Source organism: Babylonia areolata, chromosome 19, assembly GCF_041734735.1.
Source record: "Babylonia areolata isolate BAREFJ2019XMU chromosome 19, ASM4173473v1, whole genome shotgun sequence".
NCBI lineage: Eukaryota > Metazoa > Mollusca > Gastropoda > Neogastropoda > Buccinidae > Babylonia > Babylonia areolata.
The window spans coordinates 46,302,269-46,314,721 of record NC_134894.1 but is presented as its reverse complement, the minus strand read 5'-3'; the positions used below and the strand labels follow the sequence as shown (position 1 = coordinate 46,314,721).

The window sequence follows — 12,453 nt, the reverse complement described above, 5'->3', positions numbered from 1 at the left end:
ACACACACACACACACACACACACACACACACACACTTGCATTCACACATGCACACACTCTCAAGAATTCTACAATAAACTTGAGTTTTGAGAACTTGGGCCAAGTACAGAAACTCGATTGTTGTGAGCAACCATTTCTTTTTTTCTTCTTCTTTTTTCTTTTATAAGAATGGTTATTTTTCCACCTGACGTTTTCATTTTTCCATGTACTGGAAAGTTTTTGTTGTTGTTGTTGTTTTGTTGTTTTTATTAACTTTTTTTTAATTCTATTTTCATAGGTTGACATTTTACTGCAAACACCACTAACAATAACAACATCTTAACTCTCTCCATACGAACGGCGAAAGAGACGACGTTAACAGCGTTTCACCCCAATTACCATCATCAAAATATTGCAAGCGGAAGGCTCTTATACTGAAGAGGTAAATGTTGACAAAGAAGACCACAATTCTGATGACGGAAGCTAAAGGTTGGGTCATTCAGACACCCACTGGACATCCGAGGGGTCTGTGTAGAGAAGAAGAGAGGACTTTGTTATTTTTGTTATTTTTCCACCTGACGTTTTCATTTTTCCATGTACTAGAAGGTGTTTTTTTTGTTGTTGTTGTTGTTGTTTTTATTAACTTTTTAAAATTCTATTTTCATAGGTTGACATTTAACTACAAACACCACTAACAATAACAACATCTTAACTCTCTCCATACGAACGGCGAAAGAGACGACGTTAACAGCGTTTCACCCCAATTACCATCATCAAAATATTGCAAGCGGAAGGCTGTTATACTGAAGAGGTAAATGTTGACAAAGAATACCACAATTCTGATGACGGAAGCTAAAGGTTGGGTCATTCAGACACCCACTGGACATCCGAGGGGTCTGTGTAGAGGAGAAGAGAGGACTGGCTGTACTGAGTGAGTTAATAGACATTTATAAAAAAAAAAGAAAAGAAACAACAGTAAAAAAAAAAAAAAAAACCATGTATAAACAGATCAACAGAGAGAAACAGCCAAGCAGCTGGATTATACATAGGTTGGTTATCATCGTGGAGTATTATCGTTCATTTCTTAAGATACTACACAATCTGTTTAGGAATACAAACTGTCAAGTATCTTAGAGTATGTTCACAGTAAGTGAACATTCACACCCATTTCTTACGAATATCAATGATAATGAAAAATAACAAAAATAAAAAAAATAGGTGGGTTAATTTTCATTAATCATGAACAGATTACTAATCATTTGTGATCAATAATTTTCTGGGGTTTTTTGGTTTGAGTTTCCAAGAGTAAACTGGTGGGTGATAATCCTTACTTTGATATTGGCACTGATAGTGAAAAAATAATCTTGATTTTTTTTTTTTTCTTTATCTGTATCAATGACAGTAGTGAAAACTATTTGCCAAGGGATGTTTTTGGGTCACGGATGGCAATAATTAACAAACAAACAAACAAACAAACAAAAAAACCAAGAAAAAACCTAGCATGCAAACTGCCATGGGTGGAGGGAGAGGGGGACAAAACAAAAAATCCAGCATGCAAACCACTGAAAGAAAATATATCCATACTTTTTTATTTTTTTATTCTTTTATTTCATTTTATTGTATTTTTTTTGAAAGGAAAAGGAATGCACTATCCAGTTATGGTTTTGTGGCAGGAAATTTCCTTCGATGACTTGTTTCCGTCCTGGGCACTTTTTTAGGGGTGGGGGATACCAAGGGCAGGGGGTTGGGGGGGCAAGGGAGGGGGTGATTTCTGTATTGGGACACTCAAGGGGAGTGGTTTAGCACATGCTCTGAGCACAGGATGGAAGGAAGGAAGAAAGGAAAAAAAAAAACAAAAAAAACCCCACAAAGGCATTGAAAAACACGTTTGTGGAAGGGGGTTGAACTGAATGATTACTGAAACAAATGCGCGGTCTCCAGTGTAGGGATAGTTCAGTAATAATGATTATCAACAACAGTAACTATAATGATAGTAATGATGATGATGATAATAATAATATATTGATGGTCTCTGGTTTAGACATAGTTCAGTAATGATAATGTTAACAACAATAATGAGAATAATAGTAATAACGATCATGAATTGATGGTCTCTGGTTTAGAGATCGAGTAATAACAACAACAACAACAATAATGATAGTGATGGTGATAATGATAGCAACAATACTAACAGTAACAGCAGCAATGACAACAGCAACAGCAATGATGATGATGATAATAATAATAATGATAAAACATTTATGCAGTGCTAAATCTTGTGCAGAAACAAATCAAAGCACTTCCACACCGAAACTTTCACATGCATGCATAACTCAGAAACAAAGGGAGAAAAAAAAAAATAAATAAAAAAAAAAACAACAACTTACAAACACATATAGATAGAAAGCTACAGAAACTATGGATAGAAAAAGAGGGGGAGGGTAATGAGGATTTATTTTGGAAAGAGGTAGTGGGGGGTTGGGGGGGGGGGGGGGTTGTATTTTTTTTCAGGGCTAGACTTGAAAGAACTGAGTGCGGAAATTTGACAAAGAGAGAGAGAGAGAGAGAGAGATTGTTCCAAGTGTAAGGTCCAGAGATAGAGAAAGAGTAGCAGCCGACTGTATTTGTATTTGTATTTCCTTTTTATCACAACAGATTTCTCTGTGTGAAACTCGGGCTGCTCTCTCCCCAGGGAGAGCGCATCGCTACACTACAGCGCCGGCTATTTTTTGGGTTGTTTTTTTTTCCTGCGTGCAGTTTCATTTGTTTTTTCCTATCGAAGTGGATTATTCTACAGAGTTTTGCCAGGAACAACCCTTTTGTGGCCGTGGGTTCTTTTTACGTCACACTGATTGATAGATGCCGACATGTCACAAGCTGCGACAGCCTACGATGCATGTGGCACATGTGGAATGAATTACGATCAACATGATTGTGTTGGATTGTGTCGTCATGACGGCCTGTTCAGTTGGTTTTTGTTTGTTTGTTTTTTTGGGGGGTTTTTTGGTTGTTTTTTTTCTCCTTGCACAGAAGGTTTTATTTTCTCTTTTCTTGATAAGAGTGCTATATAAGTATCCATTATCATTATGATAATTGAAATGTTATTTGATATCCTGGGTCGGTCATAACTTAGTTATAATCTGTGCCTAACTGGCAGGCAGTGCTGATTATTTTGTTCATCAGCATTTTATATATATATATATATATTTATATATATGCTTTTTTTTCTGTGAACACCCAGATGAGTCATGAATTATGTAGGTGAGAAAAAAAATGTTATCAGCATGTTGTACATTTTTATGTTGATGACATAAACATGTGTCTCACGCACACGCACACACACACACACACACACACACACACACACACACACACACACACACTCACTCACTCACTCACTCACTCTGTCTCTGTCTGTCAGTATCTCTGTCTCTCTCTGTCTCTGTCTCTGTCAGTCTGTCTGTCTATCTCTCTCAAGCGTGCATGCCCTTTTTCTTTCTTTATCATGCACACACACACACACACACACACACACACACACACACAGACACACACACGCACACGCGCGCGCACACACACACACACACTCACACTCACACTCACACTCACACACACACACACACACACACACACACACAGAGATCAGTGAATTGCAAACCAGCCACTGCATACCTTTCTGCTTCGATTACAGAACTATCAGTTTCATACAGTTTGGCATTGAGTACATCATAAAATACCATAATATGTGTGTGTGAGACAGAGACAGAGATGGAGAGAAACAGAGAGAGCATGAGAGAGACAGAGAGAGAGAGAGAGAGCTGGGAAGAGCTTCAAAAAAGAAAAGAAGATATGTTGCACTCAACTTTCTTTTTTTTTCTTTTTTTTTTTTTTACAGATATCAGGATACCATTAATGTGGAAAGATACTGATCACTTCAAGAACAAAGGAGGTAATGTGTAATACAGTATAATGTGTTTGTTTCTTGGAAACAAGGAGGTAATGTGTAATACAGTATAATGTGTTTGCTTCTTGGAAATAAGGAGGTAATGTGTAATACAGTATAATGTGTTTGTTTCTTGGAAATAAGGTCATTAATGTGTAATACAGTATAATGTGTTTGCTTCTTGGAAATAAGGAGGTAATGTGTAATACTGTATAATGTGTCTGCTTCTTGTAAATGAGGTAATGTGTAATACAGTATTTAGTGTTTGTTTCTTGGAAATATGGAGGTAATGTGTAATACAGTATAATGTTTTTGTTTCTTGGAAATAAGGAGGTAATGTGTAATACAGTATAATGTGTTTGCTTCTTGGAAATAAGGAGGTAATGTGTAATACAGTATAATGTGTTTGCTTCTTGGAAATGAGGTAATGTGTAATACAGTATTTAGTGTTTGTTTCTTGGAAATACGGAGGTAATGTGTAATACAGTATATTGTGTTTGTTTCCTGGAAATAAGGAGGTAATGTGTAATACAGTATATTGTGTTTGTTTCCTGGAAATAAGGAGGTAATGTGTAAAACAGTATATTGTGTTTGTTTCTTGGAAATAAGGAGGTAATGTGTAATACAGTATAATGTGTTTGCTTCTTGGAAATAAGGAGGTAATTTGTAATACAGTGTAATATGTTTGCTTCTTGGAAATAAGGAGGTAATGTGTAATACAGTGTAATGTGTTTGCTTCTTGGAAATAAGGAGGTAATGTGTAATACAGTATATTGTGTTTGCTTCTTGGAAACAAGGAGGTAATGTGTTATACAGTATATTGTGTTTGTTTCTTGGAAACAAGGAGGTAATGTGTAATACAGTATAATGTGTTTGTTCCTTGTGTGTGTGTGTTTTGATTTTTTTTCTTCTCTTTGTCCAGGGCTGGGTGGAAAAAAGCATGTGTACTTGCTTATCTCATTACCCTGGTGAAATAAAATTTCGTTTTGTTTCTCTCTCTGTCTCTGTCTGTCTCTCTCTGTGTGTGTCTCTCTCTCTGTCTCTCTCTCTCCCACTCTCTCTCTTTCTTGATAGATAGATATAGATTTTGTTGTTGTTTTGTTTGGGGAGGGGGGGTGTCAGGGGGGGCGGGGGGGGGGGGGGGGGGAGGGGTTGTTATTTTTTGATACAGCAAGGGAGCAAGGTTGCAGAATGGTTAAGATGCTCATCTGCCAGTACAGTGTCCGTGAGGGGCTGGGTTCGAATCCAGCTCTTGCCCTTTCTCCCCAAGTTAGACTGGAAAATCAAACTGAGTGTCTAGTAATTCAGATGAGACAAGACAACAACACGAGGTCCCGTCTGGAGCAACGCACTTGGTGCACTGAAAAAAGAACCCAAGGCAACAAAAGTGCTGTCCTTCGACAAAATTCTATAGAAGAAATCCACTCTGATAGATACACAAATGTATACATGCATGCATTCAAGGTTTGACTAAATGCGTCGAGGCGAAAACCGAGATTCGAACCTTCGAGACCCTCAGATTCAAAGTCCAATGCTTTAACCACTGGGCTATGGCGAAGATGCTTTTGTGTGGCCAGCTGAAGGAAGGCCACCAAGAACTTGGAAGACCTGCAAGCGCTTCAAGGACACCTTGAAGACAAACCTCAAAGCCTGTGACATAGACATCGCTTCCTGGGAAACTGATGCCCTTGACCGCTCTCGCTGGAGGATGCTGTGCTCTAGTGGCATAAAGACGTTTGAGAACAAGAGAACGCTGGCCATTAAGGAGAAGCTTGTGAGCGAAGGAAGCAGGGCTCAACTTCTGGAGACGTTTTCCCTTGCAACACCTGTGGGAAGTGCTGCACACCCAGAATCGGCCTCTTCTCCCATGTGAGGACACACACTGATGATAGATAAGCCTGCCTGCCTACTCATCCATCACTCCGACAGGAGACTCCATCATCATAGCTCCCGTTGTTGTTCTGGTTTGCAGACTACCGCCAGTACGCCGTGTTCTGCCTGCTGAAGGTGGGGATGGAGGTGGTGGACACTGCCATGATCACCAACGTGGATCGTAGCATGACTGACATCACCTTCAACGACGTCATTGTCTTGTGAGTGGGTGTGTGGGAGGGGGGCCGTTGGGGGGGAGGGGGGCGGGGGGGGGGGGAAGGGGGGGTTGTTGTTTTGTTATGTGTGCGTATGTGTTGTTTTTGTTGTGTTTTTTTGTTTGTTTTGTGTGTGTGTGTGTATTTTTTGTGCTTGTCACTTTGTTGCATGTGTCATTTTGTTGTCTGTGTGTTGTTTTGTTGTGAGAGTGTGTGTGTGTGTGTGTTGTCTTGTCAATGTGTGTGTCGTATTGTTGTGAGTGTTTGGATTGCAGGATGACTGACATCACCTTCAATGACTGTCATTGTCTTGTGAGGGTGTGTGTGTGAGTTTGTGTTTATTTTGTCACATGCGTGTGTGCGTGTGTGTGTGTGTGTGTGTGTTGCTTTGTTGTGTGTGTGTCTATTTATTGTGTGTGTCACTTTGTTGCATGTGTCATCTTATTGTCTGTGTGTCGTTTTGTTGTCAGTGTATGTGTGTGTGTTGTTTTCTTGTGAGTGTCATTTTGTTGCATGTGTCATCTTATTGTCTGTGTGTCGTTTTGTTGTCAGTGTATGTGTGTGTGTTGTTTTCTTGTGAGTGTCATTTTGTTGTGTGCGTCACATGTGTGTGTGTGTGTGTGGTTCAGTCACATTATCAATGATGTATGCATTACATACGTATGTGTGTGCATTATGTGTGGGACAGCCCTGACGTGACCCATGACTTTGCGGTGCGGGTGGAGGTGTACTGTCACAAGCAGCACGAGGAGCTTTGCGTGGCCAACACCCCCAAGAAGATCCGCAAGAAGATCACAGACATCTCCGGCTCTGTCGGCCGCAGTGTGGGCAAACGTCTGTCTGGGCTGGTGAGTGAGGGAGAGCATCGGCCGTGTATTACTCTTTTTTTTTTGTCACGACAGATTTCTCTGTGTGAACTTCGGGCTGCTTTCCCCGGGGAGAGCACGTCGCTACAATGAGAGCAGCACCCTTTTTTTTCTGCCTGCAGTTTTTGTTTTCCTATCAAAGTGGATTTTACTACAGAATTTTGCCAAGGACAACCTTTTAATTGCCATGGGTTCTTTTACATGAGCTAAATGCATGCTGCACATGGGACCTCGGTTTATCGTCTCATCCTAATGACTAGCGTCCAGACCCACCACTCAAGGTCTAGTGGAGGGGGGGGTAGAAAATACTGGCGACTGCCGGTATGATTCAAACCAGTGTGCTCAGATTCTCTAGCTTCCTAGGCGGACGCGTTACCGCTAGGCCATCATGTTACGGTAAAGGGCTTTGAGAGGTTTGAAAGTACTATGTATTTGCCCCCTTGATTGCCCTAAGACATAGTACTTACGTCCATAGTAATGTCACTGATGACGTCATCAAAATAAGAGAAATTACTCTGGAAGGCTGAACATTCACACATTTGATCAAGAGCAATAATGATAATAATAATGGATACTTGTTGAGCGCTTTTCCCCCTGAAAGGGAGCTCAAAGCGCTTTACAATAAACATAAAACACACACACACATCCACCCACCCACACACACACACACACAGACACACAAACACAAACACATGCACGTGCACAAAGCATTCAAAGACTACACCTATTACATTTCTTAGTCACACACACACACACACACACACGCATGAGAGGAGTCTGCATGGATTATAAATGAAATGTCATTGGAAAGGGATGGAAGGTCTATGTATAGGCGTTTTCAAAAAGATGTGTTTTCAGACCGGTTTTAAAAGATTGAAATGAGGAAGAGTGGCGAAGATCGTAGTACATCTCCTGACTATTTTCTCAGGGTTTTTTTTTTTTTTTTTTTTTTTTTTCTGATTGTTTTGGATGGTGATTCATGACTTGAAACACCTCTTTCTTCTGTGATTTTTGTTGTTGTTGTTTTGTTGTTTTTTTCTGGAAATTAAGGGGTAAATAATCTCCTCATAGTAGTTGTAGCTGTATACCAGTTCTCAATGGATTATGTTCTCATTTCAGAATGACGCTGACGTGTTTGGCAGCATGGTCCTGTAAGTGCTTCATGTTTTTTTTGTGTGTGTGTGTTGTTGTTTTTTATCGTTTCAGTAGAGTCTGTAGTGAATTCATACAAAGCAGTTTAACCCTTTCAGTGCCAAGCCTCTGTTGTTGGTTTTTTGGGGGGGTTTTGTTTGGGTTTTTTTTTTCATGCTCAGTGACAACAATTTGCCAAGGGATGTTTGGGTCACTGAGGGTGATAATCAACAAAAACAAAAATTAAGCATGCTAAGCTAACTGCTGAAAGAAAGGATATATGACCTACGAACACACTATTCAGTTATGATAATTTCACATGAATTTGATGATTAATTTTTATTATAGGAAAATTTCTACAATGATGCGGACATATATTCCCGTCCTGGAGCATATTTTTGCACAACGGAAGGGGACGGAAATTTCCATTCAGGGGCATGGAAGAGTTTAACACATTTCTGATCGCAACCAACAATTTTTTTTTTGTTAATATAAACAATGAGGCCAGGAGGACAAATGATTAACAAACAGTAAAGAGTGGTAACTCTCTCCATTCACAAGGTACACAACTTCATGCTGCTTGCGCTACCGATTCAGCTAGCACACAGGTAGATAAAATGTACACTGGAACAAACCCAGACACTTCCTCTGCACATGTCAAATGATGGGTATAAGGACAGTCCCGACATTTCCATGTTTTGGGGGTTTGTTTTAGGAATGTCTTGGTTAGTTCCACTGTGCCTTTTATTTATATGTGTGCTAGCTGAATCAGTAGCATAAGCAGCACTGAATCAGTAGCATAAGCAGCACTGAATCAGTAGCATAGCACTGAATCAGTAGCATAAGCAGCACTGAATCAGTAGCATAAGCAGCACTGAATCAGCAGCATAGCACTGAATCAGTAGCATAAGCAGCACTGAATCAGCAGCCACTGAATCTGTAGCATAAGCAGCACTGAATCAGTAGCATAAGCAGCACTGACTTGAAGTTGTGTACCTTGTGAATGGAGAGAGTTACCACTCTTGACTGTTTGTTAATCAACAAATTGTTGGTCCAGCAAAATCCTGCCTGTGGACAGCAACCAACAACAAACTGCCAGCAGTCATGACTGATGGTTTTGGCTGTTGCTGTAGACAGCGGACGAACAAAAGTAGGACTTTTTCCACGTGAGAGTGTCAGGGGAAACACCTCTGTCAAGGTGTTCCTGTGGATGCAGAGTTCAAAAATTTGTTTTAAATTATGGCAAAGCGGGGTTGGTTTTTTGTTGTTGTTGTTTTTACATATTTCCACCTGTAGCGTTGACTGCTGCTGTGAAAATTGCTTGGTCCAGGGGAAGCAACTCTAGATTTTGCATGGTCAGAAAGAAATGTGAAGATCTCATGACAGTCAGCTCAAGTGATTTCATTTTGCACACGTGGGGAGTTATTTCCCAGTCACACATATCAGTTGTTTCACTTGTCAGCTTAACAACTTCTCTTTTACGAAGTCCTTTAAGTAATTTCCTGTAATTGTATGTAGATTTTTTTTTTTTTTTAAATTTCACCCTCATTTGCCCAGTTTCCCCCAACTCTCCATTCATTCACATCTCCCACCCCTTCTAACCGATAATACTCAAATGTATTCATCAATACTTTAACAAAATGTCTTCAGTCACCGAAATGTGTGACGGGACATTAAACAAAATTCCTCCTTCTCCCAGTCATATCCTTTTAATCATTTGCTCTCTGTTCCTCTCTGAATTCTGTCCGTCTGTCTCTCTCTCTCATTTTTTTGGGAGGGGGGCGGGGAGGAAGATAATAATACCTGATTACAACCACCAGAAAATAATAGCAGAACAACTATAATCTGTTTCCAGTCACAGATAATTGTGATAATAATTTGAATTACACCTATTGATAAAAAGCTACAAGGACAGTATCAGTACTGAGATACAACTTTTGACAAACATTTCTGAAGGGGCTTTGTTTACACTCTGTTTCTTTCTTTGTCTTTTCTTCTTCTTCTTCCTTCCTCTCTCTCTCTGCAATGGTAAAGTTGTGCTTCTCTGTTTTCATTATGTCCGCTATATGTTTCTCACTTCGGTCATGTCTCTGTATGTGCATAAGTATGTGTGTGTGTGTGTGTGTTGGGTGGAGAGAGTGTGTGCATGTGTATGGATATGAATGTATGAATGTGTTCGTTTTATTACTTTTTACGATGTTAATGATGATGATGGTGATCATTCTTCGTTGTAGTAGCAGTAGATGTAGCAGTGTTAACAAAATTATTATTTTTGTGTCGTTATCGTTAATGTTGTTATTGTTATTGTTGTCACAAGGACAGATTGGAAGACTGGGCGATGCCGAAAATCTTTATCCTTGAGTAATAAAGTTTTTGAATCTTGAATCTTGAATCTTTCTCTCTCTCATTTTTTTGTGTCTCTTTGTCTCTCTTTGTTTGTCTGTCTTTCTTTGGATACCGTTATGAAAATGTGCAAATTTCTGACCTCTTGTGTCCAATGTGTAAAGAATCGGTTGAAGATGAAGTACATTTTGTTCTGAAATGTCCCTTTTTGTGTGAGCTTCGTGAAAAACCTATCCCAAAGAAATGTTATACATATCCATGTCTATTTCAATTGAATTTGCTGCTGGCATCTACTGATGACGGAATCATACTTAATTTGGCATCATATTTATGTAAAGCTTTTCACTTAAGAGATATAGTTATGTCATAATTAACTGCTATAGTTCTGGTGACATACAATAATGTTGTTATCGCCCCGTATTCATATGCGGCTATGGCCTTATTGAATAAACCATCTGAATCTGAATGTCATTTTTTGTCTCTCGTTGTCTCTGTCACTGAAAAAATTATCCAATTTCAAAAAAGTTAACACAGCAGCCAAAGGATTAATATTTTATGAACCAGGTATGAAACAATCACACTTAAACAATCCAGTGTCTCTTCTTTTTTCTTCTTCATTGTAGTAGCAGTGGATGTAGCAGTGTTAACAAAATTTTTTTTTTTTGTGGTTAACGTTAATGTTGTTATTGTTGTCACAAGGACAGATTGGAAGACTGGGCGATGCCGAAAATCTTTATCCTTGAGTAATAAAGTTTTTGAATCTTGAATCTTCTGGGTTTTGTTTTGTTTTTTTCTATGGACTATATCGTTATTTGCTATGCACACAGTGATGTTTTTTAATTTTTTGTTTGTTTTTGTTTGTTTTTTTTATCGTCAACAGAGGACCTCGTTTTGAGCTGGTTGCCAAGGGAACGCTTCAGCTACAGGATGTGGATGATTCCTTGAAAATATTCGACTTTGAGCTGGAAAGGAATTCAGGTCAGTATCATTACACTCGGACTGCCGAGCGCATAAAAATTCCGATATTATGAGCTTAAAAAAAAAAAAAGAAGAAGAAATAAGCATGCAGAGTCGAACAGCTGTTTGCCTAAATTCACAGCATCCTTTTGAGAGCTGTATGGCAAAAGCAGGGATTTATTGTGTAACTAAATGGTTGAAGATTTGGGGTTTGTTTCGTTTGAACATTGTACCACAGTGACCGGTGTGTTTTTTGTTACAGGCGTTTTGTATTTCTCTTTTTGTCACAACTGATTTCTCTGTGTGAAATTTGGGCTGTTCTCCCCAGGGAGAGCGCGTCGCTACACTACAGCGCCACCCTTTTTTTTCTTTTTCTTTTTTTTTTGCTGCACATGGGACCTGGGTTTATCGTCTCATCCGAATGACAGAGAGGGCAAAGAGCTTGAGTGAGCATTTCTTGACAGCGACCTGGTGTGTTTTTGCTGTGCGGTTGTTTCAGAACTTACGCAAGTGTTGTTTGTTTGTGGATGGCAAAGAGCTTGAGTGAGCATTGCTTCACAGGGACGTGGTATGTTTTTTTGCAAAACGGCTGTTTCACAATTGCACGCATGTCGATTTGTTTTGTAGAGGGCAAAGAGCTTGAGTGAGCATTGTTTCACATTGACCTGGTGTGTTTTTGTTATATCCGTTTCACAACTACGTGCATGTTGTTTGTATTGTGTTATTCTATTGTTGTTTGTATTGTGTTGTTCTATTGTTGTTTGTATTGTGTTATTCTATTGTATTACTGTTTTTGTCACAACAGATTTCTCTGTGTGAGATTCAGGCTGCTCTCCACAGGGAGAGCGTGTCACTATTAAATAAAAAAAACAATTTTCTTCCTGCAGTTCCACTTGTTTTCCTATTGAAGTGGATTTTTCTACAGACTTTTGCCAGGGACAACCTTATTGTTGCCATAGGTTCTTTTACATGCTCTAAAGTGCATGCTGCACACGCACGGGACCTCCGTTTATCATCTCATCTGAATGACTAGCATCCAGACCACCACTCAAAGGTCTAGAGGAGGGGGAGAAAATACTGGCGGTGTGGGATTCGAACCAGTGTGCTCAGATTCTCTCGCTTCCTAGGTGAACGCGGTACCGCTAG

The 12,453-nt window shown here is 39.5% G+C and overlaps 1 protein-coding gene across 6 annotated transcripts in view; it reads left to right on the top strand.

Moving 5' to 3' along the window:
• LOC143293777 (rhotekin-like) overlaps positions 1-12,453 on the top strand; it is a 97,383-nt gene that overhangs the window by 69,463 nt on the left and 15,467 nt on the right. For all 6 annotated transcript variants that reach the window (XM_076605005.1, XM_076605006.1, XM_076605008.1 and 3 more), the window contains 5 exons: positions 3,876-3,929; positions 5,896-6,016; positions 6,699-6,858; positions 7,996-8,027; positions 11,231-11,328. In XM_076605005.1, coding sequence (XP_076461120.1) covers positions 3,876-3,929; positions 5,896-6,016; positions 6,699-6,858; positions 7,996-8,027; positions 11,231-11,328 — 465 coding nt within the window. The remainder of the gene's footprint in view (positions 1-3,875; positions 3,930-5,895; positions 6,017-6,698; positions 6,859-7,995; positions 8,028-11,230; positions 11,329-12,453) is intronic.